At 40.3% G+C, this 27,572-nt stretch overlaps 4 protein-coding genes across 8 annotated transcripts in view; 3 read left to right on the forward strand and 1 right to left on the reverse strand.

Moving 5' to 3' along the window:
• npat (nuclear protein, ataxia-telangiectasia locus) overlaps positions 1-2,942 on the forward strand; it is a 30,327-nt gene extending 27,385 nt beyond the window's left edge. Inside the window, exon 18 of the transcript XR_007482685.2 lies at positions 2,582-2,942. The gene's annotated coding sequence lies outside the window, so the exon portion shown is untranslated. The remainder of the gene's footprint in view (positions 1-2,581) is intronic.
• A 1,161-nt stretch (positions 2,943-4,103) lies between these two features.
• Positions 4,104-14,088, forward strand: vmp1 (vacuole membrane protein 1). 4 transcript variants are annotated; one of them, XM_049725494.1, is made up of 12 exons: positions 4,104-4,165; positions 4,672-4,774; positions 5,038-5,170; positions 5,390-5,480; positions 5,797-5,907; positions 8,211-8,378; positions 8,571-8,702; positions 9,902-9,982; positions 10,070-10,186; positions 10,905-10,966; positions 12,551-12,650; positions 13,194-14,088. In XM_049725494.1, exons 2-12 carry the CDS (start codon positions 4,696-4,698, stop codon positions 13,335-13,337), a joined length of 1,218 nt encoding a protein of 405 aa, XP_049581451.1. In that variant the 5' UTR covers positions 4,104-4,165; positions 4,672-4,695; the 3' UTR covers positions 13,338-14,088. The 4 variants fall into 4 exon arrangements, with proteins under 4 accessions (XP_049581451.1, XP_049581452.1, XP_068507561.1 ...); XM_049725495.2 differs by lacking the exon at positions 4,104-4,165 and adding an exon at positions 4,179-4,282; XM_068651460.1 differs by lacking the exon at positions 4,104-4,165 and adding an exon at positions 4,390-4,502 and having other exon boundaries at positions 4,569-4,774.
• Positions 14,089-14,543: 455 nt separating this feature from the next.
• On the reverse strand, positions 14,544-17,713 carry tubd1 (tubulin, delta 1). Of its 2 annotated transcripts, none has more exons than XM_049725491.2 (8): positions 17,420-17,713; positions 16,976-17,063; positions 16,323-16,539; positions 16,030-16,261; positions 15,721-15,885; positions 15,182-15,310; positions 14,917-15,100; positions 14,544-14,784 (listed from the first exon to the last, which is right to left on the reverse strand). In XM_049725491.2, exons 1-8 carry the CDS (start codon positions 17,568-17,570, stop codon positions 14,670-14,672), a joined length of 1,281 nt encoding a protein of 426 aa, XP_049581448.1. In that variant the 5' UTR covers positions 17,571-17,713; the 3' UTR covers positions 14,544-14,669. The 2 variants fall into 2 exon arrangements, with proteins under 2 accessions (XP_049581448.1, XP_049581447.1); XM_049725490.2 differs by having other exon boundaries at positions 16,916-17,063; positions 17,420-17,712.
• Positions 17,714-19,839: 2,126 nt separating this feature from the next.
• Positions 19,840-27,563, forward strand: rps6kb1b (ribosomal protein S6 kinase b, polypeptide 1b). Its single transcript, XM_049725486.1, has 15 exons — positions 19,840-20,016; positions 21,212-21,255; positions 21,330-21,450; positions 21,528-21,596; positions 22,457-22,604; positions 23,342-23,399; positions 23,518-23,618; positions 24,055-24,145; positions 24,258-24,348; positions 24,443-24,550; positions 24,641-24,703; positions 25,146-25,223; positions 25,797-25,904; positions 25,994-26,106; positions 26,489-27,563. Exons 1-15 carry the CDS (start codon positions 19,948-19,950, stop codon positions 26,742-26,744), a joined length of 1,518 nt encoding a protein of 505 aa, XP_049581443.1. The 5' UTR covers positions 19,840-19,947; the 3' UTR covers positions 26,745-27,563.
• Positions 27,564-27,572: the final 9 nt, after the last annotated feature.

A 27,572-nucleotide genomic window follows, 5' to 3' on the forward strand; every position in this document is an offset into this window, starting at 1 on the left:
CTACATAGACAGCATAGACTACAAAAGCAAAAACTCAGGTTTGTAATTTCAAGCTTGTAATGTTCAGAATTTTATCTTATAATACAAACCGCATTCTGGCAGTCAACATCATCTTGAGTTCAAGTCAACATGAAATTGGGGACTCGCCAGAACGCGCCGTGTTGTGTTGTGTTGTGTTGTGTTGTGTTGTGTTTGTTGTGTTGTGTTGTGTTGTGTTGTGTTGTGTTGTGTTGTGTTGTGTTGTGTTGTGTTGTGTTGTGTTGTGTTGTGTTGAGCTGGTTAGGGTGGTGCATTCACTGATATATATTGTTACGAATGTACATATATGACTTTGTACCTGTGTGTGCATGTGTGTGGGCATATATGCGTGTTCGCGCGTGTGCCATTGTGTGGGTGGCGAGGGTGGCGTGCCTTAGATCACGTCCGCCACCATTTTCTGTGAGTAAATGGGAGAAAATGAATACGTGAGAGGGTAAACTTGCTTTTCATACCTTCAATGTTGTCATTTTTATCTTTAAGTAGGCCTATATATGAAATGCGATAAAATGCTGTATTTTACATGGTTTTTCTTTTTTGTTCCAGAATAAAGTATGGCCTTGGTACAGCAAACAAAAAAGAAGTGTCGGCGATATAGTGTGGAGTATCTGAAATATGGATTTGTCGCAGCACCACACAACCAACAGCAACCAATGTGTCTACTGTGTGATCGAGTGTTTTCAAATGAAGCTATGAAACCTTCGAGGCTTTTGGAACATTTGAAGAAAATGCACTCTGATAAAGCAGACAAAAACTTGGAATATTTTCAGTCACTCCGAGACAACGGCACTTTACAACAATCTACTGACGGTTTGCGAGCGTCATACAACATCTCTTTGCTGATTGCTAGATCTGGTAAGCCTCATACAATTGGAGAAGAGCTTATTCTACCAGCAGTAAGAGAGGTTCTACACACTGTTGTACACAAGTCACCTGACCAAATTATAAAAGCTATTCCTCTCAGTGATAACTCTGTTCAGAGAAGAATAGATGAAATGGCTGAAAATATTGAAGAAACATTGTTTGACATGCTTAGGACAACAGAATTTAGTTTACAGTTAGATGAGTCCACTCTGCCAGGCAATGAATCTTTGCTTCTTGCTTATGTTCGTTTCGTCAAAGATGAAAGCTTGGTTCAAGAGCTGTTATTTGCGAGACAGCTTGAAACAGACACAAAAGGGGAGTCAGTATTTCGTGTCGTTGATGATTTTTTCAAAGAGAAAGACATCCCACTTTCTAACATCCTTGCTTGTGCAACAGATGGGGCACCATCAATGGTAGGTCGTCATCGTGGCTTCATTAGTTTCTTGAAAAAAGCTGTACCTGGAGTACTTACAGTGCACTGTGTAATCCACAGGCAGCATCTGGTCGCAAAACACCTGAGTGGTACACTACACAAATCAATGAGTACTGTTATCACAGCAATAAATAAAATCAAGGCACATGCCCTCAATTCCCGACTGTTTCAACAGCTATGCACTGATAATGATGAAGAGTTTGAACGTTTAGTGTTGCACACAGAAGTTAGATGGCTGTCAAAGGGAAACTGCCTGAGACGTTTCTATTCACTGTTTGATACAGTTGTTGAATTCTTCCAAGACTCCAATTCTGTTCTGTGTGATGAACTAAGAAACATGAAGCATGACATTGCTTATTTGGCAGATATATTCACAAAGTTCAATGAAGTTAATTTGCAGCTGCAAGGACATGATGCTAACCTAATTAAAGTCAAATCAGCTATCTCCACCTTCCTGGCCAAGTTACAGTTATTCAAACGAAACATAGCTCGCCATGCACTCTCCCAGTTCCCAAGCCTCTCTGAATTGGATAAGGAAAAAGGCATACCAGACGATGACCTTCAAGTGTATTGTACACACCTGGATGAACTGCACAGAGACATGTCTGAGAGATTTGAGGACATTTTATTGCTTGAAATACCAGACTGGGTGATCAGTCCATTCCTAAATGTCGACGGTGAAGAAACTGGAGTGGCAGAGGAAGAACTGATTTCAATTCAAAATGACATTGAGCTAAGGCCAAAGTTCAAAAAGTCATATCAAGATTTTTGGTTACAAAAAAAAATCTCTGACTGCTATCAAGTGCTGTGGAACAAGGTCAAGATGTACTTTATTGCCTTCCCAACATCATATTTAGTAGAACGGGGCTTCAGTGCAGTCACCTTGCTTCTTTCCAACCAAAGAAACCGACTGAAAATTACTGACCGCGGGGATCTACGACTTCTTCTTAGCGAGTTCCAGCCTGATGTTGAGAAGCTTATGTCCCTGCACCAAGCACATCCATCCCATTAATATTAAGTGTGAGACAATGAAGGTTACTGGTGGAATGTTTATTTACCATTCTATGTTGCTGAAACAGTTAAAACTGCTAAAAAAAATAAATTGGTTCACAAATACACATTTGTGTTTAACCTTTCTCTTTTCAAATTGCAGCATACCAAATCTGGGGGGGGGGGGGGTACGCTAGGAATTCACTGGGGAGCCAAGGGGGCGCTAGCCTGAAAAAGTTTGGGAACCACTGGTATAACCTAACCTTACATCTTGTCAATTGAAATCAATCTGTTTTGCTCAATTAAGCTTTATTTTTACCTGTATTGTTGATTTGCAGCAGTTGAGCAGACATGGCACTTTTTTTCCATCACCACGCTTGTTTATGATTATGATGCTGTTTAAGCAGAAGTTGTATTACTTTGTATAGTTGTTCGTTCTCAAGGATGGATATTTGACTCCGGTTTGATGAAACCAACTGACAGTTGTTTGCTGTGTACAAATACATTTTGTAATGTGTTTTCCAATAAATGTATTAATCTGTTTGAATGTGATTGTTTTAGCTTAAAAATGTGATGTAAATGAGAATTATGAAATGGAAATAAAATTTTAGAATGTGAAGTTTCGGAGCAAAAATACAGTATATCTCGAGCCTGTGATATTAACTGATTATATATTTGCTGCGCAACAAAATTGGCATTTGTTGCTTGCAGGTTTTTATTTTGTGTGTGATGACAAATGCTAAAACATCTGGTTTTAAATACACTGGAATTATTATTATTATTACTATTGTTCTTTGCTATAGTCTTAATCTGAATTGCAATGTGCTGCGGTTGGTTGATAAATATAGCAAACAGTGATTGGGTCATTAAAAAATAGCTAAAGGATCTAGTTAAAGATGACACTCGCTGAGATGCTGCTGGACATAAGTATTTTGTTTTTGTTTTATGCTCTCTTGATCAAACGTAGATGCCCCTTCAACAAGACAAAAACTGTCAGTAGACCATCATTGACCGTCCGGGCAACAATGTGGCTTCCCACCCTCACCTCCCCTCTGAACGCCCCTGCTTCAGCCAACGTTCAAGCTTACAAGTCCACCCTGACCTTACATCCCAAATCTTACTTTGTTAAATCTGGCATCAAAGACATCATAGACCCATTTACAACAAATGAAATGAAGAGCAACTATTTTCATTGAGCGCCGCAAAGCATCGTCGCTAGTATCACTATAATTTTCACATTAAAAGCATATGATTTATTGATTGATTGATTGATATCTTTATTCCGAACATCCAAAACCAAAAAGAAAAAACAAAACAAATCACACTCTAAAGTGCCACATATAAGTCCATACAACAAACAAACAAAATATAAACCAACAAACAGAAAAAATACATAAATAAATAATAATAATAATACATAAGTAAATAAATCAATAAAGAATGCTCGAAAAGGAGTAGGAAGAAGCATAGCTTTTTAGATTCCTACCCCTTTCTCACTTTATCCATTAAACCAATGATTCAACATATACTGTAATTCTACAACAGAACACTTTCACACTTATTTTTCTGTTTCATTTTAACTTGTGTGTAGCCCTTTGGCACTTTTAGCCTTTGTACCCGCTAAACGCCATATTTTTGTACATTTAAAAAGCCGAGTGGACTTTTCTCAAAAACCAGAAGATCGCTTGAAAAGTAAGTACTAACTGTTGATAATTATTCCACCAAAAATTCTGTGCTTTTCTTTAAAAATATATTTATTACATATTTCTGTTCACGAGCAACCACATAAGGTTTTATTTTGACGTCCCACGTTTGTTTCCGGGTGAAGAAGGCAGGAAATAGGTATGGCTGTCATTTCATTTGAACAAGTACCACTCGATTATTTCCATATATAACGCGATTTGGGCAAAACTATATCTACCGGGAACATAGAAGCGTTTTTCATATCACGATTAAGAGGTTCGTTTTGACCTCTGAAGTGCATGTTTGGTTGTAGCGTTCAAAGGTCCCACTCTCACCGGGTTGGCTAACCGGTTAGCAAGTGGGGGTGAAGAAGTGTGTTGCAATCATGTCCCATAATGAACACTGCCACTGCCTAGCTTAACTAGCAAGGTTATTTCTGGCAAGTGTTGACGAAAGAGTGTGGTGGCACTCAGAAACCTTTCGTTTTCTTTTCCTAATATATATATATATATATATATATATATATATATATATATATATATATATATATATATATATATATATATATATATATATATTGTGGTTTTAAACACTGCAGTCGACTGACACTGTGGTTGCTCGAACAACTTGTAATGCTAATGTGTTCTCTGTCTTCCTTGTCGCAGAATTTCCAGGTAACATTGACTGACATGGCAGCCAATGGAGACAGTTGTGACAAACCTCAAAGACGCACAGGAACTAAAGAAAAACAGAATGGCAACTCCACAGGTTGGTGATTAGAAATATTCCGATTTATTATTGCGAAATTCAGTTCGTTTAATCGTTGTCACACAACTCCGCTGTTGTCACGTGATTGCAAATTGATGATTGCGCAAGTCAGCAAGCAGGTCGATTTTTGGTTGTAAAAGTCACAGAACAGAATTGGATCAGATGCAGTATGCATTCAGCATTGATCATTGAACATAATGTAGTAATTGGTGCAGATGCAAGTACAGAACGTCTGGATCATCAGAATTGTGGTTTGTTTGCAGATTCAACTATAAGAGAGAGGCGACAGAAAGATAAGGAAGAGCGCCTGTCTCTTGTGTTATGGAGGAGACCTGTTATTACACTACATTACTTCCTTCTAGAGACCTTAATCAAGCTAAAGGAGTGGACAATAAAGTAAGAAGCTCAACTGGTTTTTCTCCTTTTTTTTTTTTTTTGTCTTTTTTTTTTTTTTTTTTTTTTTTTAAATCATCTTTTACACACTTGACTTTTTACCCATGTAATGGCAGTTTGTTGACTTTGTCCTCCTCTTGTGTAAAATTCAAGAGTCCATGACCTAATGAAAAAGACAGAATTAAAATGTGACGATTTTTGTTTATGTGTTCTCTTTCTCAGGCTTTGGCAACGACGAAGCATTGTGTTCTTATTTTTGGTGTTATGTAGTTTCTTCTCTGCCGCCTACTCCATAGAAGGATCACATCAAAAAGTAAGGTTGAGTTTTGTCTGTGCGTGTGAGTGAAAGATAAACAGCACCATTCCTATATCACCAGTTTAAAGGTTACAGATAAGTCACCCTTTAAAACAGTTCCATATACTGGACACATTTGATTAATTATTTATTTCTTACATGTTTAGATCGTTGTTGTTAAATATTGTGATTAAATCATTAATACGTGCAGCGTTTTTACACATTTTTATACTAACCTCAATATAATTTGAAGAAATGTGTTATGTAAGAAGTGTGTGTCAAGATATTGGTATTCATTTTTCAAATCCAAATCATTGTTCTTTTTGTTTTTTAGTATGTCCAGTACCTAGAGAAGAAGTTCCTCTGGTGTGCGTACTGGGTAGGTTTAGGTATTCTGTCCTCTGTTGGCCTTGGGACTGGTCTGCACACCTTCCTTCTTTATCTGGTAAGATTCCAGTTATGTTTGGGAAAGATGGCACGCATGGTATTTATCTTGCAAATATGAATGCAGGATTTACTTTGAAGTTTGAACATCATGGAAAAATACAGTTGAACAACAGCCACTCTACTAATGGCTGATTTTCCCAGATTTTCCAAGCACTAGCAGCTAAGGTTGTTGATTGGGACTAATACCGTCACTGTGTGATATACTGATTAAATATAGGCCCTATTTGATAATGGGAAGCGGGAGGTTTTTCTCAATTTGGTGTTCGCCTGACATTTGTTTCGAAACACACTGCTAATGGACATCTAGACATACAACACAGCTCTCAGGTTTTGCAATTTGGTTGACTTTTGTTATTCATTTAGCCTTTCATGGAAGTCTGATCAGCTCAAGAACATTTTCCGTTCTTTGAAATATGGATGAATCACAGAAAACTGCTCTGCAGAAAGTTTTGACCCATCAAGTTAGAGCGAGAATCGTTTCTTGAAATACAGTTCTAAGAAGCCATCTTGCTTCGTCTTGCAGTGTATAATTGGATGGAACAAAGCGCTTTCAACATTTCCCAGAAGTATAAAAATGTTCCAGTATTTAGTCTTAGTTATGATACTACTAGTATATTCTGGTGACTTTTGATGCTGTCATGAAGCACATTTGTCTCCCAATGAGTGTCTTTTTATCCATTGTTTTCGTTGGACAGCGACTGGGTACTTTTTACTGAATATCCCTACAAAATATTTAGATTGGCTCCTCAGATTTCTGCTTCACTTCTAATTTGACCTTGATTTTCATATTCCGTACTCATTGTTTACCCCAGTAAAATATCATGTCCTTCAACAAGCAGTTGCTGAATGACCGCGCATAACTTTAAAGTGGTGGGATTTTTTTGTGTGTGAGGGTGTGTATGTGTGTGGTTCTTGGGAAAGATGAGGAATCCAGAGATGCAAGCAGATGGGGAGGCTATAAATTGGCTTGGTAATATGTGCTTACACTGGGCACATGATTCAGCTATTTCCATCCCCTTATTTTTTCCTTTTGTTGTTTCACACAGTTTCTAGCTTACAAAGCACACAAGGAGATCTGAAAACATCTATGTTAGTGGTCGTGTGATTCATGTGGAGAAGGTGACCTAATCTGGTCGCCCATCTCTGTGTGTGTGTGTGTGTGTGTGTGTGTGTGTGTGTGCGTGCGTGTGTGTGTGTGTGCGTGCGTGCGTGTGCGTGTGCGTGCGTGCGTGTGCGTGTGCGTGTGCGTGTGTGTGTGTGTGTGTGTGTGTGTGTGTGTGTGTGTGTGTGTGTGTGTGTGTGTGTGTGTGTGCGTGCGTGCGTGCGTGCGCGCGCACGTGCCCGTGTGTGTGTGAGGGAGGTTTGACCGCCAGTATGAAACATGGCTTCCATTATCTATTTTTTTGTTTTATTATATTATTGGTGGCAGTGAAGAATGTCAACCAAAAAAAAAACTGTTTTAATGGAGGCATATGTTTGTAAATAATTTTGTTGGGGTGTTGCTACTGGGCCTGAGAGTGATTTTATTTGGTGGATGGGGGGTGGTGGAGAGCATTTTCTCACCACCAGTGTAATCCCCCAAAGACAATGATGGCATCATTTTGTTCATGGAAAGGGGATTTAATCAGATGATTCTCTTATTTTGAATCACAGTCTTCATTTTTGGACGTTACTACAGATTCCTTTGAAATACATAAACACTATCAATGGCTAAATTGTTTGTTTGAATTCTTTCTTGTGTGACATAATAGCGCAGCTTCAGATTGCAGGACAGGTTGCCGTCATCACGGTGTAATCGTACACTGTCCGTCTTGTGTCAGAGTTGCTTCTCTCACTTGAAGGCGGCATAATGCAGTCGCTGTGGTGTGGCTACAGGTGGGCCCATTCTTATTGAAGCCAGGTGGTGAAGCCCAACAACGCATCTTTTCAGACATTTAAGATGACATGGCAGACTACACTTTGTGACTCAGCCACTGTCTGTCTCTAGCTTCAGGGAGGTGATACTGCTTGTGTTCAATAATTTCGTATTGTATGGATGTGCTGAAAATATTATTGAAAAATTACTGCACCGGTCCAAAAACATGACTTTTAAAAAAAGTTCCAAAGCATTTCAGCCATAAATGCCCATAATATATAATAATTTGTTTGATTTTTGCATTATATTTTTCAAAGTAAACTTACCATAGCCAGCACACAACTTTAGCACTCCAGTACTTCCCTTGCATTGTTCATTTTGTCCCCTAAGCTACAAAGTAACATACAGTAGTAGATTGAATGTGTTTATTTTTTTGTTTCTCTAAGGGCCCTCATATAGCATCAGTGACACTGGCAGCCTATGAGTGCAGCTCAACAGATTTCCCAGAGCCTCCATACCCAGACCAGATTGTGTGTCCTCAACTTGCAGGGGCTGAGGGAAGTATCTCCCTCTTCTCTATCATGTCGAAGGTCCGCCTGGAAGCCTGCATGTGGGTAAGTGGATGTTGTTTTTAATATTGGGGAAAAAGTGATGGTTAGTGCCAGGAGCAGGTCACACAGAATTGACCTCAGGCATTTAGGCCAGCATTTCTACCGGCGCAGAAATACGGCCAACCTTGTTCTTACCAAAATCTCAAGTGCGTGTTCCTCAGAAAGCTGCAGTTCATACCTCATGTGTCTTTTTAGGGTGCAGGCACTGCCATCGGAGAACTGCCTCCATACTTCATGGCCAGAGCAGCACGTCAGTCTGGGGCTGACCCTGAAGATGAAGAATATGAGGAGTTTGAGGAGATGCTGGAGCAAGCTGAGAACGCACAGGTCAGCGTTGCAAACAGGCATTGTTAGTGAGGTGTAGGCACTGTGAATATGGATTTATCATAACCTCAATTTCCTCTTTTACCTACATATTATGCACAACACATATGCAGCTTCTATCAAAACGGGTAGTCCTCATAATGCCAACTGACCATGAAACAATTGTCCAGTCATTGGTCCCATACTGCCACGTGACTTCAGTGAAGCCCCTCCCTCTTTACGCTTCCAGTAAATCCTTGTGTGTGCGCGTGAGTCACCCTGAGCACTGCTCCCCCTTTAATCATCCTCCGGGCTTTGTGCTGTCTGCATTTCTCCCGCCCTCCCGTCTCTTTTCACGGGTCTCTAATTTGAATGACAGACAGCTCTGTCAGGAAGCAGGTTCACATGACTGGACACTGCTGAGATCAGATGCTGACTCAGCGGAACGGTAATTGGAGAAACCTGGTGTACAGTACATTTTCACAATCGCCATCATCCCATCTCTCCTCATTAGATCACACTTGATTGCCACCATAAGAAAACTTGATTGTCTTATGTGTATTGTATGATGATCATATGTACCACCATTTTCTCACGACATATTGTACATTCAATGCAATACAATCAGTTTTAATGTGGAGAGGACATTGACCTTGATTGATTTAGTTATGAAAGATCAATTCAGTTAGATTTCTTTGGTTAATAAATGAGGAGTTACTTATGAATGTATGATATTTTATATTTAATATCTACTGTATATGACACTGTTGTTAGGGAGGGAAATAAAAATGTTTGACAGGTATTGGAATTTGAAATGAATTGAATAAATTATAGATTTTAAATGTGTATATTTTATGTATTTTGAAACGTATTCCATTTTGTATCGTAAAATGGAAAAATCGTATACAAATACGACATGTATATTAAATGTAACTACATATTTTAGCATTATTCCAACTGAAACTAACATTTTTTGCATAGCCATACACAAAATAAAAAAAAAAAGCGAATGGTTAAATCACCCTATTTTACTCGCATTGATATTGTGAAGTTGAATAAAAGATTTAGTGTTTACTACATTTGTCCTGAATCAGCATACCGTTTTTACATTGCTGTTTATTATACGTTATTATGAAGAGTGGCACACCCAAGGAGAATTGAACACATCTGGTTACAGCAATGTTGTAACTTAGTTTTGTACAATTTCTTCTTTCCTCTTTCAGGATTTTGTCACCAGAGCAAAAATGGGAGTCCAACACATGGTGCAGAAAGTGGGATTCTTTGGGATCTTGGCTTGTGCTTCGGTAGGAAAGATTTGTGTTAATGCTTTTGTATTTTTTTACCATTACGTAGGGGACAATTTTCAAACCATTTGATATCTGTTCTTTTAGATCCCAAATCCACTTTTTGACTTGGCGGGAATCACGTGTGGACACTTCCTGGTTCCTTTTTGGACCTTCTTTGGGGCCACGCTCATTGGGAAAGCCATCATTAAGATGCACATACAGGTTCGTGCCTCCATTCAGCTTTGTCAGAAGCTGGCAAGTAGATGCCAACTTCTACCAAAATAAAACACTAATTGTGCTGTAATCATGACCCACAGTGGATAAAAAACTAATACAGGAATAAAGGATGTATAACAGTAAAAACAGATTAAAAAAGAAGCCAGAAGCTTGCCAATTAAAGAGATCATTTTTCAGTCTTCTCCACAAATGGCTGATAAGTCTTTGATTGACTCCGTTTGTCAGTCTTATAGTCTTATACCTTTCCATCCCTGGGTGGTACCAGACAGTGACCTCACCATCACAAATTTCTGACAAAGGGTCCTGTCACACAGCAGGGGGTTCAAGAGGATGTAAAGTGGACATTATTGAAGAAAGTTTAGCCTACTAAAATGGCTTTGTCTGTGTGTATGCTTTGAACCTGGAGGCCATTACAAGTCATATCCTGTCTAGATTTGTCCAGGGGGTCTATGTGTCACACTTGCAAATGCTGATCACTTTCATGAGTGGAGAAGAATATTGCAGTATGCCCCCCACTAACACTATAAACCACAAAAAGTTCCTGGCAGCTTGAAATCGAACTTATTGTCACATTTAGATTTTGCAATTAGTAAACATCGGTAGATCTGTTGTCAATTTTAGCCTTGGTCTGATGTCATACAAAAGTTCAATGTCGCGAGATGTATTCTCCTGCTTTACAGCATTTTGTTGTATTGGTCAACAGAAGCTGTTTGTTATCATCACCTTCAGCAAGCACATCGTGGAACAAATGGTGTCTCTCATTGGGTAAGTATCTTTAATGTGAGTCAGTCAGGTGCTTGACTTCAGTGGTTCTCAAGTGCTGTCATCCTGAAACCTGGATCCATTGTTGTTGCAAAGCCATGGCCCTCTGTTACGTAGAAGTTGCGAGTTTAATTGTAAAATAAGATCTAAAACATGTTTATTGTATTTTCTAACAAATTCCCCCACAATTAGGCAATATGGATTTTGTGTGTGTATTCGAATTCTACTGTTCTTAGTCTGTTTTTCTCAAATAACCCCCACAAAAATACAACTTGCACTCCAGAGCACTCCAGAGCAACATGTTTTTTTTTTTTTTTCCCATGATGAATTTTTGATTATTGCGACTTAAAGTCCTAAAAATATGGTAACTGCGCTCACTGGAGGGGGAAGAGGGGACGGGTGTCCGCATTTCCCGCCAGACATTTGCATCTCTGCAGTATTGTTGGTCAGGCATGTGAGGTCCCATTCAGACATGTTGATATGACTCACACAGTTCAACAATATTCCCTAGCAGTGTGGGGAAACTTGAACCTCGACTTAAATAATTAAAACCGTCTGCCACAATAGCTACCTTATAGCTAATTTATCTTGTGTGTTTTGGACATCAAATGTAATATCCAAGTCATCTGCATTTGGACTCTAGTTGTAAACAATATTGCTTAAAAACAACGGTGCAAAATCTACCCAGTTAACAATATTGTCAAAGTGAAAACTGTATGATGTCAAGCCATGATTAGGTCATATGTTATTGGAAATTTTTTTTACGTATAATAAAAGAAAAAAACGATAGTATTTTGGTTATTTTCTGATCTAATCTCAGCATAGTATAACAAACACCACAGTATAAAATCATCTCAAATTAACCTTACGCCCAATAAATAACTTGTTACAATGCCCACAAAGAATGGATGGACTTTGATGACACTCAGACCTCAGTAGATGGCTGAATAGGGATCCCACTTCTGTTTTGGGAAATCAGTGACATTCTGATAGAATCCTGCTGACTCGCTGTGATGCACGGCCTATTGTAGAGTATAATAACATGACGCGGTAACAAGTCAGTCTAAGTGAAATCAGCCATCATTGATGTTGGTTAGTAGTGTCTAGTTTTGCTTGGTCGAGTCTAGACAGTAACCTTTTGTACTAATCCTATATTCAGTGATTCACTCACTTTTATTATTATTTTTTTTTAAATAAATAAATTGCTTTTAAAGCACATAAATCATGGGCCCATTGTGTTTTGCTCCGTCACCTGAAGAGATAGCATACCCAGCCTAATAAGGATGCAAGTATGCCTTGATTAGATGTATTTGCACCCAGATGGTGGTAAGGGTGATGACATCATGTCGAGTCACTTCCCGGTTGAAGCGGCTGACACAAGAGCCTGAGGAGAGCTAAGGAGTATAAAAGGAGGGCTGAGGACCAAGTGCTTCAGTTGCCTCTCCTCCTACTGGACTCACATGTAGGATGGCTGCTCTTGGAATCTTTGCTTGAAAATGAATAGAAAAAGTCTTTTTGTTCCTTTATAGATATCTGGGTAAGTACAAATAGTCATTCTGAGCTCTGTTTTGATTTGTTTTTTGCCAGGTCTATACCCAAAGTAGGACCGTCACTCCAGAAGCCCTTCAGCCAGTACCTGGAAGCACAAAGGAACAAGCTGCATCATGGCCAAGGAAGCAAGTCATCGGTAAGGACAACCTATTTCATTTGCACACAGTTATCTTTCATCTCACATGAAGAACTTTGGTTACTTCGGGTTAATTACTAGACATGATAGTTACATGGCTCGGCACTTGATTATGTCCAAAAGTATTTTAACACTAATGTGGGTGAGGCTACATTGTATTATTTTATTTTTTCCTTTATGCCTGTCATCACAATGGCGTTTAAGTACAATAAAAAGTTTAGATATATATGTAATTATAGACACAATTCCTCAATTTTTAGAATCTCCATAATGTTTGAGTTGCTATTAATGAGAAGCAACTTTTCAAGGCAAGACCAGCTTATTTGTATAGCACTGTATTTTAAACTGTGAAAACTCAAAGGTTGCTTCAAAATACCACAATATTCTGGAAGCGCAAATGCTGACTTGCATGATAGCTGGGAAGCATTGTCTAAGTTATCAGAAAAATGATTTGTCTTTGCTGCATTTGTATAATCATGAACCTTTCATTTTGCAGTATTCTGGTGTGGTAATCAATGATCTACTGTCACTGTTGCTTTCCAGGATGATAACTGGCTTTCCTGGCTGTTTGAGAAGCTGGTGCTGGTCATGGTCTGCTACTTTGTCATCTCCATTGTCAACTCCATGGCTCAGAGTTATGCCAAGCGGCTTCAGCAGCAAAGGCACTTGGTGGAGAAAACCAAGTGACAACAGGCGGTACAGACATCCAAGAAGTGACTGTGCACCTGCAGCCGTGTCCGCTCATGACTTGCCGCCAAACCTCACCCTCCACGCTCAGAAGGCTGCGCGCTCCAAAGCGGACTGTGTCCTTGGTATGTGCGTGTCTGCATTTGAACATCCGTCTCATCATTTTTGTAAATTGTCTCGTCTCACTCACTGTGCGCAAAGCACCCGGTTATCCTGCTAATTTAATGGTCTTACTTTCCGATGATTCCATACTTTGACCTCACACATGGAGTGTTCGGTGGTGGTGTCTTCTGTGTACAGGCACTGCCTATCAGATGCGATGCCTTATGCAAGGATGGGAAAGTCTTGACTTCTTCCCTTGACAGTAGTTCTTGACTTTTTATTTAATTTTGTAATATTAATGTATGAGTGGTTGTTGATTTGTGTGCGGTGTGCTGCCAGGATAACTGCTCTTTTCAGGGTTGGGATATTCATATTTTTGACTTTATTTACTGGAATTGTCAGTTCTCCAAAAAAAAAAAGGAAAAAGCAATATCAATGTAAATTGTGTTGTTGGTTTGCACATCGTGTAGATAACTTAATCATGGACTTTATGTATTTGGATTCTAATACTATATGGGCAGGAGACACCTTGAATCCAACAAATGACAGTTTGCAGTGACACTGTACTTTAAGGCAACTAGAACCATTTCTAATTCTGTTATGTAAAATTAGACATTGGATTGGATCATATATAAACTCAATAATGACACTGCGTGATTCATTGCTTTGCTTATTGTTAGAAATGTATATGTCTCTTGAAGAAATGATCATCTTGGAGGTAAGTGAACAAATTAGCACCGCTTTCCACAGATGGCTGCGTCCAAGTTACGGTTGGTATCAGTGGTTCAATGTTGGCCTCCTATTCTTCATAATTCTTGTTTCAGCCTGCCAGTGACCATCAAGTGTCCACCTTCTCAGCTAGCTTATCAGACTGGTGTTGGCTGTTAAGTCTCACGTGGCAACAGTGGTCTGTAAGCTGACTGAAGTTGTGGGTCATCATCAACTGCCTTTCAATTATTATGTAGCATGTACTGAACTTGGGGTAATGGACTGTCTTTAATATAACCCATGCTAAAGATGTTGTTTGAATTACTAGACAATAAATCGATTGACAATATGTGAGTGTTGTTCCTTTGAAATTGCATTCTGTTGTATTTCACATGCTTCGAGCAACAAAATGATTTATTAGACCTATAGATAAAAAAAAACTATGTACAGTATTTACAGCATGCATGCATTGTTCATGTGTTTTTGGAGTCCTTGAAGTAAAAACACAGCGGCCATTCTGTTTTATCCGTTACAGCCAAGTTGACTGTAGCTGGAAAGTATTTGCTCTACAAAAGCAAAGCTTTCAAGGAAATCTTCTTCTGAGATTCCAAACTTTGTGTACTGATGGATGTAGGCCCTGCAACAAAAAAATAACACAATAACTTCCACAAAAAAACATGACAAGAATGGTCATACACTGATATTTGATACTCTACAATATTTTTTTTAATCTAACCATATGAAGAACAACTAATGTGGTTAAACCCACCTTGCAGCAAACATACTCCAAGCTTTTCTCACTATGTTGTCCAATGGTTCGATCAGAGCTTGACTGTTGCTGACCAACGTAGCCGTTTTTTCGTACTTATTAAATGACACTGGACATTTCCAAACGTTGAAAGCGTCTTTCGGCGAGAGCCACGAGCTGTAAAGGGCTGCATCGGCAAAGTTACCTAGTGTCGTGGAGTTTAGGTTCACGTTAGTACTTTGAACAAAGGTGTGAAATGTGTACATGTTGAACTGATCTGTCCAACCTGTCTCTGCACTGAACACGTCTTTGCCTCTCAGTATGAGCAGATTGGCCAAGGAAGTGTTGACACTGGATCCAGTCCGAATCCTGTTCCGCTCTGAGACAGCCAATGGACGTACCTGCCAGTCTATACCTGTCAACGTATTATATCATATAAGCTTCTGACAGATGTGTTAACAATGTTAACAATAATGCTAAAATGGCAAATGTTTTTTGTAGGATTGTGACACTCCAGTTGCAAAGTCCTCACAGATGAGCTACTGCTGCTCCAATCACTACAATAACTTTTTCAATTCATTTATTCAGGAGTTTACATATTTTTGAGTGACGAGTCTCATTTGCAAAATTCATAGGACTGTTTTTCCATCTAACAAATTGTTAAAAGAAACTTAATAAATTGAGTTGGGCTGTATTCATATTGAGCATGTAAATTCATGAACATGAAATCCTGTTGCGACCCCCCCGAAACAATTCATGCATTTTACAGACTGGACTCTCAATTAGCCTTGAGAATTAACAGAACCCTTTTTTGGCTACACTTGCCTTCCTCCATCTTGGTGTTGGAGATGAGCATCTGGCGCAGGTGTTTGATCAGAGCTGGCCATCTGAAATTGGTGAATGCGATGGAGGAACTCGGCATCTGTGGTATGGTGCTCACACTGAGCAGCTTGTACTCTGGGTGGCACGCGAGGGCGCTCACAAGTTCACCTGAGGGCAAAGCAGAGATCAACTACTGTATGAATAAAGATCTTCAACTCACTTCATCACAGTTCCATGGCACCGAGATGTGTGAGTTCACTGTCATGTGTTAAGTCTTGGAAATGCAAATCAATCATGCAGTGTGTCTCTCACCAAGAGGATTCCTGCTGTAGACTCCGTTGGAGTCAGCAGTGAGCACAGGCTGAAGGATGGTGCCCAGCTGATGAGCGATCACCATGTTGATATCAGCAATGGAGATGTCTTTAATATGGAGCAGCTGACTGCAAATCCTGTGCACCGTGTCATTCTCGTGCACCAGGAGACCATCCGACAGCTGGTAGAGGTGACCCAGTGTCAATACCGAGTTGTAGTTCTGGACAATCACCTGAAAGCCACACAGTGGTTATTCCTTTTTAACAGCACATCTTCATACCAAGTCTTCATACCTCGCCTGTGCCGTACGGCCAGGTTAGGTGGTTGACAATGAAGGATTTGGGGTAGACGTCCCGCAGACATTGAGTGACGTAGGTGCCCACTCCAGAACCCGTCCCACCCGCCACACTCATCATGGCCAAGAAACCACGCAGTCCATCACAGCGCTCCGCCTCACGCCGCAAGATATTTTCCATCGCTTCTCTGTGACGTGGGCCCTGGATGTAAAACCTGGAGGCAAGTTTTGAGCTAGTCATGCAGAATATTACTGAGGATTTGTTTTTATATTTAAGAGTACATGACTAAAAATATATATGCATTTATTTTTTACAATTTAAAAAAACAATCACAGCTGCAAGAAATGTCCTAATTCAATTACAATTGATATTTAAACAGTCCTCTTCATTATGCGGAGTTGTCAATTATGTTTGGAATGTGGGAGGAAAGCAGAAAAGCCATTGTTCGGATTCAAAACCTAGTTATGCTAGGACACTATGCAGCCTGTGCCCATACCCACCTTTTTTTTTCTAATAAAAAATATACTAGTTAACTAGTTGTAATTTACAATTACACTTTTGACATAAATCATAAAACGTGGCCAATTCACCCGTTGGCCCAGTTGTTCCCACTCCCCTGCCACTGGTTGAAGCTTGATGCATCGTCATACTTCCACTTGCCAGATTTGGCAGTCTTGCTGAAATTCTGATTGATGACCTTTGGCTCCATGTCAATCAGCACTGCCCTGGCAACAAGATCTAAATCAAAGATGGAAATAAAAAAGTATCAATCTGTGGTTGTTGTCACAAATAATATACAGTATTTAAAATGCAATATTTGAAACTACAAATCCCCTTGAAAATAATCCTGCTGTAGCTTGACACTATTCTAGCCTTCTCTGCCACTGTCATGCACTCCCGGAGTTATTCTTCCGGGACCCTCCGCATCTACTTTCGGGTTGTGACATCACGTGTGTCTTGCGACTTTTCTGACACAAACAAACATGATTCGACGGTTTGCAACATTGCTTGTTTTGAAAAACGTAACAGTACAACTATCAAGGGAAAGTGGGTAAAAGTCGATATAAAATGACACGCAATAGGAGACGTGTTACCTGCATCCTCGGTTTGGTAGAAAAAGCGTTCACAGCTGGCAGTAGCGTATGTTTTCTTCTGGCATGCTTGAACGTCATTGTAAAGGGTATCAAACAACTCCAGACCTACTTGATTGCCGCACTGACCCAACTGAACCGTAACCACTGACATCCTTTTTTCAATATAAGATGCCTATTTTTACATGGAGGCAATTGGCTACTGATAACAACTACAGTTGGTCATGTTTAGATTTGGAAGCGAACCCGGAGATGTGTTTCACGGTTGCCGCCACTGCGACAGCGGAATTTCCGTCACGAAAAAGTTGTACTTTCAAACTAAATGCAAAGTAGGTCAATCAAAGACGCGATCCATAATTGTACTAAGTTCATTTTGTTTTTCCTTATTTAATCACTTCACTGGTTTCTTTTATATCAAACAAATTGTTTTAGGTTATTCACCTGACATGTTTCGGCGGTTTCTTCCGCCTTCATCAGTGTCACAGATGTGATGGTGACGCGTCTTTATCAGCTGATGGATGAAGGCGCGGCTCACCTGTCAGATTTGACAGGTGAGCCACGCCCTCTGCTGTCCATTCACCTCTCCAGAATGCTGTTCCAGGTTTGAGAGAGCATATAGGCTCCCTCATCCCTGTTGATGGTTCTCGGGCCCCGCTTGCGGATCTCGATAGCCTCCCTGATCCAACGCTGATGTTTATTTTCTTCAGTGCGGATGACTCTGGCCTTCTCCCAGTCCATGATGTGGTTTTCTCTTTTGCAGTGATCGGTTATGGCTGACTTGTAGTGCTCCTGTTCTGCTTGTAGTTTTATTGCTCTTGTTTGTCTTGTTGCCGTCTCCTTCTCACACTCCTTCTTGTGTTCTATTTTTCTTGTGATGAAGTTTCTCCCTGTCTCTCCAATGTATGATTTATTGCATGATTTGCATGGAATTTCGTATATGGAATTGCATTTGTTATCCGGGTTGACTTTGTCTTTTGGGTGGACCAGTATTTGACGGAGTGTTGTATGTGGTTTGATAGGTGTGGTTATGTTGTGTTTATTCATGGCTCTTTTGATGCGTTCCGTAATTCCTCTCACATACGGCAAAATCACCATTCCGCTGGGTTCTTGTTTCCGTGTTTGTTTCTTTCTTTTCCCCTGTGTTTTGTATCCTTTGTTTTTTACCTGTTCTGCACCTTTGGTTATTGCCCATTGTGGATACTGACATTTTTTAAGTGCCTGTTGTATGTATTGTTCTTCCTGTGCTACGTCCTCCGGATCCGTGATTATTGTTGTGCGTTCGTATAGTGTTCTGACAACTGACAGTTTATGTATAGTGGGATGTTCTGATGTCCAGAGGAGGTATTGGTCGGTGTGTGTGGGTTTTCTGTGTACTTTTATTTTTATGTCTCCGTTGTCTGTATGGTGTATGTTGATGTCTAGAAAGGCTATGGCTTGGTCTGTTTCTTCTTCATGGGTGAATTTAATGTTCAGCGTTGGATCAGGGAGGCTATCGAGATCCGCAAGCGGGGCCCGAGAACCATCAACAGGGATGAGGGAGCCTATATGCTCTCTCAAACCTGGAACAGCATTCTGGAGAGGTGAATGGACAGCAGAGGGCGTGGCTCACCTGTCAAATCTGACAGGTGAGCCGCGCCTTCATCCATCAGCTGATAAAGACGCGTCACCATCACATCTGTGACACTCTGATGAAGGCGGAAGAAACCGCCGAAACATGTCAGGTGAATAACCTAAAACAATTTGTTTGATATAAAAGAAACCAGTGAAGTGATTAAAGACGCGATCCATTTGAGAAATTCAGCCTTTACAAAGATTTTATTCATTTGGTGAGAGAAATGAAATCATTTAAAGTATTTATTAACGCTTGCAAGTGATACACATACAGCAGTCTGTGATACAATCTTTGGGGGGGAGACATGCACAAAGCAGTAAGTATAAAATTATTAAATCGTTGCATACTTTTACATTTCATCATTATAATCATCATCATAGAGCTGCTATGTACTTGTATACAAAAATAGTTCTGCATAAAGATTTAATTTGAGGAAAATAAGATCATATTTTTTCTAGGGGGTGTAATATTACGTGAATAAATTTAATATCTTAATCTAGGAAATAGACTAATTTCTTCTTGCTAAATATAAGATTTTCTTTTCTTGTAAGAATAAATCTCCCTTTTTTACTTTGGCCTTGGAGTATATTTTCAAACTACAAGCGCGATCATTTACGGGTACATTCATATGCACAATAAAAAAAATAATTCCGATGTGTAGCCACCACGTTTAGATCGTAAACAAATAATTTAGGTCGGCGAGGCGGGGACTTTTGACTCAGAGTTCATTGTTTTGTGACAAAATGAAAACAAACAAACAAAAAGAACGAAAAAAAGGTTACCGCCCACCGCCCCTTTGGTTGTGCACAGCACTGCGCATGCTCGGTGTAGTAGCCGGTCATGGCGGCGGTGTGTGTTTGTCCATGAGGTGGGGGACGTAATTCTTGCGGTCTGTGACAGAGCGAACCGAAGCGCTGCCATGGCCGGAGTGTTTGACATTGATTTGGACCAGCCGGAGCAAAATGTCTCCGATGATGAGACTGACGAGGTACTTTAAAGCTTCTGAGCGGAGCCGCTTGGCTTGTCACAGCAGAAACTCTTAATGCACAGTAGCTAGCGAGCTAGCTGTTAGCCGCTTTTCTGCCTGCTCGCCTGCCAACCACCACAGGCCTACTCCCGCAGCCGGAGTTCCCGGGCCTCCTCACGGGTAGCGTTAGCTCAAGCTAACATGCGCGCCACTTTCAACCCCGCACATCTTTCAGAGCAGCCAAATTAGTTGACTTGGATTCTGCCTAATAGCTGCTAGTGGAACTGCGACGCTGTTACGTTTAAATGCCATCGCTGTCATTTTGGAGTTGTGTAAGCACAGCCTTACTTGGCTACTGGGCAGTAGTGATAAATGTGTCTCAGTGTGCAACAGTTTATTTTGGCAGTACTGTAACAGAGTGGCTCTGTGTGGAGTTCTTACTTGTAGTGCGGGAATCTGCCCAAATGCACTCCACACTACTATTGCTTGTATGCAGAGTACTACATTTCCCTAGGACAACACTACTGCCTGCTGTTAAAGGAATTTCATAGTTAATAGTATTATCACAAACTAATGTGAATTAAAATCAAACTTATATTTCAGATTAGTTTTTTTATTTTTAAAAGCAAATGAGTGTTTAAATTTAGATTGTTGCTGAACGTCTTGCGTCACGTTGATTTTCAGGAAACAGTGATGCACTGCAACAGCTCATGTTTATCATGAACAGAAGCACTTTCACTTTAAATAGACAAACCTCATTTAATGTAATATAGTAAAAGCATATAGCTGGCTTCAAATCATCACTTTGCAGGAGACCCTCCCAAAACCGCATGTTGCTTATCTTTTATGTTCCTCTTTTAACATCATAGCATCAAAGACGACAAGCCGTTTTTAACACTTAAGAATGGTAAAAAATTGTAAATATTAAACCTACACATGTGGACTGACCAATAGTATAGATTTATGAGAAAATACTAAATACACAAAATTGTGACATCTCCACCCACCTTTTACTACTGTGTTGTTACGTTTTTATATACTTTATTGTTTCCATAAATGTTAATGAGGCCAAACATGACATTCACTGTGTGCAAAAATGTTATCCGGAAATTAAAAAAAAAATGTCTTGATGTTAATGCATAGGTAAAAAGGTATTGTTTTATTGTCCACCTTGCTATTTTCTTTGTTTCACATCAGTATCTGCTCTTTCTTCCAGGCACAAATCAATGACATCATGGACCAGTGCAGCGGATTTGAATTGTAAGTATTGAATTTCGTTGCTCACCAGAGTTTGTATGACCACATGTTTTTCTGTATTGGATGTCTCTTTGCAGTAACATGGAAGGTTGTGAGAAGATAGAGATATCAGAAGATAATGTCAATCAGGGGACAGAAAATATTAGACCAGAGTGTTTTGAACTGCTAAGAGTTCTGGGTAAAGGCGGTTATGGAAAGGTATGTGTTGAAGAGGCTATTTGATTTTTCAACTTTTCTTTTGACAAGCTCATAAATAACATTTCCTCTATTCACAGGTATTTCAAGTTCGAAAAGTCGTCGGAGCCGCTTCAGGCAAAATATTTGCCATGAAAGTCTTAAAAAAGGTATTTTTTGTATCCTAAATCCAAGTTCTATAAATATTCCAACACAAAGCAAGCCATGCACGCGCAGGCGAACAGAAGTTTCAAGCGATATTCTGATGGCTTGTATGATGTCATGGATTATGACAGATTGAAATGCGAAGCTTTGCGACTTCAACATCAGTATTGAAGGTTTTTAACTTTTGAGGTGCCACTGCTTGTGTGTCCTTGAGGCCTGTGGTTGTAGTGTTAAAAAAATTCTGGGCCAGTTTGGAAGTTTGCCATGTGTGTTGCTGTGCTGCAGCCTTGGCACCGTCAGCGCGCTTGCCTCAGATGATTCTGCTTGTTTTCCCCTTGATTGACCCCAACAACCCCAGTGACTTGTTGAAGACCGTATTTGTGAAGTTGCAAATCATTCTTTTTCATGTGGTGTTACGTGTTGAGACTATTATTATTTATTTTGAATTTTAAAATTGGAAAAATCCGCGTGTGTACCAGGCCCAAGTTGGTAATTCCCAACCACTGTGTCATGAGAGACTTCAAGAATTTTATCTTTCCCGGCCAGCCATGTATTGTGACGGCCTCAACAATGAAATGCTCTTTTACTCACTCGCTATATGATATGTTGTTTCAGTGCATATTCCTTTAGTGACTTTTTCAGTGAGGATTTGTCAAATATGGCTCTCTGATTATTTACTCATAAAAAAAGGATACACATTTGACTCTACCATGTTAGCAATCATTAACAAATGTCACTATCTATGTGGAGGTGGATCAATGACTCAGCTCACACCTCCCACTTTTCCAGTTAAGTGAGCAAACTGTTTTATTGGGTCTCATAACAACTTCATGTTTTGTTTTTATTGTGGTTGGGTCTGTGACAGGCAATGATTGTACGCAATGCCAAGGACACAGCCCACACCAAGGCGGAGAGGAACATCCTGGAAGAGGTGAAGCACCCTTTCATTGTTGATCTCATCTACGCCTTTCAGACAGGCGGGAAGCTGTACCTCATCCTGGAGTACCTGAGCGGTCAGTGCTACAATGTGCACACCTGACACACAAATATAGGAGAGTAAGAACACAATCATTTTCAGGATGTTCATCGACCTGCAGTTTGTTCGGATTCGAATGCCGTTATAAAACCTAATATCCATGCAGGTTTTAAGATATCAACTTTTGTTTTTAGTTAACTAGCATAGAAGCGTCAAAACAACTTACTAGTTGACGTTACAACAGTGTCCTAACACACTTAACTTGAACTACAAACGTGTGATGCCTTTTTGCCGCTGGGTGTGACTTGTCTTTCACAAGTGTAAAAATAGATTTCAGTATTTCGAATATTTAAAAACAAAGCACGTAATTGAATATCCCTGCCGAACACGCTAGTCTACTATGAATGAAATCTGCTCGTCTCACTTGTTATGTATTACATATGATGTCTTGTGAAATTTGCGACCGTCATGCATCTCACACTTGAGTAGCATATTTCCAATTGAAAATTGCCCAAAGTCAGCTGGAATTGGTGCCAGCTCACCTGTGTGACTCAAATGAGCACCATGATGATGCATTATACTACTTTAAAGACATTTAAATGTCAAGTTTTCACCGCTATTATACGCTGGGTTGCAATCATTGTACTGTCTTGTGTTGGTGCTGTCTAAAATTTGTGGTGGGAAAAAATGAAGCTGTGCTTGTCTGCAAAGGAGTCAAGGGCGGCTACCAGGTGATGTGTGCATTCACTCATGCCGCTGTGTTTTTCCTTGCAGGAGGAGAACTCTTCATGCAGCTGGAGAGGGAGGGAATTTTCATGGAAGACACAGCTTGGTGAGAAGATTTTTAAAAATTCGGGGGGGGGGGGGGGGGGGGGGTATGTTCTGTGAGGTCATTTATTTAAGGCTTGAAATATGAATAGTGCGACTAAGGTTATTGTCTTTCCTTGTAGTTTTTACCTAGCTGAGATTTCTATGGCTCTGGGTCACCTGCACCAGAAGGGCATCATCTACAGAGACCTGAAGCCTGAGAACATCATGCTGAACAATCAAGGTGTGTGAGAGTGTTAAGATATTGGTTCACAAAATCGTGCGACACCAACCACTAGATCAGTGCTTTCCATCCTTCACTGAGCCAAGAAACCCATTTTACATCCGAAAAATCGCACAGCACCAAATAAAAGTGTATGAATACTGCGATAATTATCTTATGCATCCAACAATAACGGCAAGATTCCACCACATAGCGCCAAAGTAATGTGTCTTGAGCAGAAGCCAGAATAGAATTGAACTTAAAATCTTAATTGACGTTACACAGTATGCAACAAAATAAAAGTCTTTCAGTGAAGAACGCTAAAGAAAGTGGATTCGCAAAAACCAAACTGCAAATATTTGGGGGTTCACCATATAACTGAAAGAGCTTGAACAAATTAGATGTGAAATCTAAACCTACATATGTGTGTGCGTGCGTGCGTGCGTGTTCCTTCCAGGCCATGTCAAGTTAACAGATTTCGGACTGTGCAAAGAGTCGATTCACGACGGTACAGTCACTCACACTTTCTGTGGTACCATCGAATACATGTAAGTAACTCCGCCCCCGCCTAACACTAATATGTATGGACAATTTTACTTTTGGATCGCCCACAAATTGTTTTCTGCTTTTTGAACGAGACATGCCTTCTTATTGGTACAGGGCCCCGGAGATATTAATGCGAAGTGGACATAATCGAGCCGTAGACTGGTGGAGTCTGGGCGCTCTGATGTATGACATGCTCACCGGGGCGGTCAGTGTGGCTCACAAAATTGCCTTTTTCCAAATCCTTATGTAGAACCAGTCCTGCCCGTGAGTGAACAGTTATTTTTCACCTCCGTCTATAGCCGCCATTCACTGGCGAAAACCGCAAGAAGACCATCGACAAAATCTTGAAGTGCAAGCTTAGCCTGCCACCCTACCTCACACAGGAAGCCAGAGACCTCCTGAAACGGGTAGCGTTTTTTTTTTGTTTTTTTTTTTATCTCAACGTGTTTCTGCAAAGTTTGAATATGCTTTTCTAATGACTTCAAATGTGCGTGCAGTTGCTTAAGAGAAACGCCTCATCGCGGTTGGGAGCAGGTGCGGATGATGCCAAGGAGGTGCAGGTGAGCATCCATTTTAAATTAGAAGAGGTGCAACTTCTGTGAATCGTGCGACATGTCAGCATTAAGGAAATCTTGCAAGGCCTTGACATACCTCACTAGAGCTCGGCTCAGCCGGCATTCGACTTCAGGCGACATGTGAAAAGACAGAGCGTTCGTAACGAGGGCTGTTAAGAACGTGTGAAGAGAAAGTTTGGTCTGCTGTATGTTCATTTGTCTCCATGAGTTCATTGATTTCATGTTCAACTTAAGTGTTGAGGGTTTTTTGGGGTCAAAAATTAGCACGTGAGGCACATCTGCAAGGCGACTTTTATTATGCTCTCCTCAAGAATTTAGGAATCTGCACTAGCAAGTTTCTCCAATTCAGTGTGTTCTGCATTAAAGGAACAGGCAAATGAATTGTGTCTCTACTACGGCATCAATTAACCGTCATCATGTCCCACAGGCACATCTCTTCTTCCGACACATCAACTGGGAAGATTTGCTGGCTCGGAAAGTTGAGCCTCCTTTCAAACCTTTCTTGGTGAGTAGGGGGCCACGTGTTGTTTTAGACTGGACCCGTTTTACTTATGCAGGCTCAGTTTGTTGTTTACCGTTCCTATCCACAAAATGGCATAATGTAGTTTTTTTTTTTTTTTTTTTTTTAATAAATCTCTAGGTCATGACAATAAAACGATAAGTTTAGCAGTAAGGGGTTCTGTGAGTAAGGGTTCTGTTCTTGGTGGCATTCTCACGCCGTCCACTGTTTGTTTTATAAATTGTAATGACTCTAGATAGTGATGTGTGACACTAAATTGAGCTGGCATCCCTTAATCTGGTTGTAAATGTCGAGGTGTGAGTTTTGGCCTAATCCTTGCAAGTGTTTTCATTTTGTATTTAGGTGATTGACTGCTCGTCCCGTTCAATACACTGAAAGTCTGAAAATGCATCATCTTATTTTTTTTTTGAGCCATGACACATCCAAAGCTTGCTTGTAATTCAGATTTTGGCTTGTCATACAAAGTAGAACAATTTATTTGGGGGACTCAAAAATCAAGATGCCAATGTGTTTCTCTGAATGTTTTTATTTATGATGCCTTTTCCTCTGACTTTGCAGCAATCAGCTGAAGATGTGAGTCAGTTTGATTCTAAATTCACCAGTCAGACGCCGGTCGACAGCCCTGATGACTCGACGTTGAGTGAAAGTGCTAATCAAGCTTTCTTGGTAACGTCTGCTCATTTGGACTCTTTGGTTTTTTGACCAGAAACACTCACCTTGCTTCCCTATATAATGTGCCGCATACGTTCACACAGGGCTTCACCTATGTGGCTCCTTCAGTCCTGGAAAATATCAAAGAGAAATTCTCCTTTGAGCCAAAAATCCGTTCGCCTCGGCGATTCATTGGCAGCCCTAGAACGCCTCTCAGGTAAAACAGCTTGATGTTGTCATCTATCATAATGTGGTCAAAGCTGAGTAAAAAAGAAAAACTGACTGACGTATAGAACTAATCATTGTCATCTTTGTAAAAGCTGAATTTTTATACATATTGGCTCTCATTAGATTCTCGGGACTACATTCAGTTTGTACAGTCTCTGTAACCGTTATGGAATCAATTTGTGAAATTTGCACTGCTAAAAGGTATATGTTAAACCCCCATTAAAATAGTTCTAGTATTTTTAAAATTTTTTTTTAAGAAAACGAGGATTCATAGTATTCGTCATGTCAATAATTGTGAATTGCCAGTGAATGTTTACATTGTTTTAACTTAGCATTTTGTCATGCCTTCTACTCCCCTTCCATCCTTTCAGCCCAGTAAAATTTTCAGGAGGGGACTGCTGGCTACGGAGTTCCCTCCTCTCTAGCGGAGGACCGACTCTCCTCCAGTCTTCTCAGGACCAGGCTATGGAAGTCTCCACTCCAGAACAGATGGATGTGACCACCAACTCGGAAGCCTCGGCCCCTCTTCCAATTCGTCAACCTGCCGGGGTCAACCTGGCTCAGATGAAGCATCAAGCATACCCTGTGATGGCCAAAAGGCCCGAGCATTTACGTATGAACCTATGACCCAACTCCCCTCCAATTTATTTCTTGACTTTCTTTTGTTGATATTTTTAAGAAGCAAAGCAAAAACGTACGGATGCTAGAGACAATTTCAATCAAATCTTGCCCATCCACACACTACATGTGCTGTCAGCCTGGCGGTGGGATGCTGATCCGGGAAGCCGGTGTGCCTCGGTTCATACATCAGTGTTACCATCTTGCATTGTCGTCGCCACATTTCTGGTTCCCCGTTTGATCCCCTCCCACATCTTACTGAGCTGGTGCTAGGAAGGACCGAAGACATTCGGAGGAGCTCCAGCAAGAGATATTTTTTAGCAAAAAGAGCAATCTGCTGTACAAGAAGACATCCAAGTGCTTTATGCTGATTTAGTGAATGCCATTGAAGTTGCTCATGTTGCTGGCAGACAGCAAATGATTCTCGATTCTGTGAAAAAAAGATGCAATTTGGTCTATAGTAGTGGCTGTAGCTTTAATCTAATATTGTGCTATGCATCAATTATGAATAAGAGCCTAAATGAAACATATCAATTATGTTTGGATTTTTTGCCATTTGGAAGGAGGGGCATTACGGGTTCGATGTGCTTGGAGACCCATACAAAATTAATCTACCCCTCTTAGGATGTCTGATTGCATTATTGTCATTTAACATAACACGAATAAGCATCCCACTGTCACTGCGCCCAGTGACATCTGGGCACTTTTTCCAGTTTGAATGCTCTCATAAATTTGGGCTTATTCGCTACCTCCAAGCTCACTTGTTTGGGAGGACATTTGAAAATTCCTGGTTAAGCAAGGGAAATTATAATAAAATAGAAAAATGTGTGTTGTTTT

Source organism: Syngnathus scovelli, chromosome 7, assembly GCF_024217435.2.
Source record: "Syngnathus scovelli strain Florida chromosome 7, RoL_Ssco_1.2, whole genome shotgun sequence".
Taxonomy (NCBI): domain Eukaryota; kingdom Metazoa; phylum Chordata; class Actinopteri; order Syngnathiformes; family Syngnathidae; genus Syngnathus; species Syngnathus scovelli.

What these genes read in the sequence shown, in the direction of transcription:
- vmp1 (XM_068651460.1), top strand. Translation starts at nt 4,639, where the DNA reads ATGCTAATGTGTTCTCTGTCTTCCTTGTCGCAGAATTTCCAGGTAACA. An exon ending in GCCTGGAAGCCTGCATGTGG is followed by an intron (nt 8,379 to 8,570) that starts GTAAGTGGATGT and finishes GTGTCTTTTTAG; the next exon opens with GGTGCAGGCACTGCCATCGG. An exon ending in AGCAAGCTGAGAACGCACAG is followed by an intron (nt 8,703 to 9,901) that starts GTCAGCGTTGCA and finishes TTCCTCTTTCAG; the next exon opens with GATTTTGTCACCAGAGCAAA.
- tubd1 (XM_049725490.2), bottom strand. Translation starts at nt 17,570, where the DNA reads ATGTCAGTGGTTACGGTTCAGTTGGGTCAGTGCGGCAATCAAGTAGGT. An exon ending in CTACCAAACCGAGGATGCAG is followed by an intron (nt 17,064 to 17,419) that starts GTAACACGTCTC and finishes TCTTTGATTTAG; the next exon opens with ATCTTGTTGCCAGGGCAGTG. An exon ending in CTACAGCAGGAATCCTCTTG is followed by an intron (nt 15,886 to 16,029) that starts GTGAGAGACACA and finishes CTTTGCCCTCAG; the next exon opens with GTGAACTTGTGAGCGCCCTC.
- rps6kb1b (XM_049725486.1), top strand. Translation starts at nt 19,948, where the DNA reads ATGGCCGGAGTGTTTGACATTGATTTGGACCAGCCGGAGCAAAATGTC. An exon ending in CCGATGATGAGACTGACGAG is followed by an intron (nt 20,017 to 21,211) that starts GTACTTTAAAGC and finishes TCTTTCTTCCAG; the next exon opens with GCACAAATCAATGACATCAT. An exon ending in CCAGAGACCTCCTGAAACGG is followed by an intron (nt 24,551 to 24,640) that starts GTAGCGTTTTTT and finishes ATGTGCGTGCAG; the next exon opens with TTGCTTAAGAGAAACGCCTC.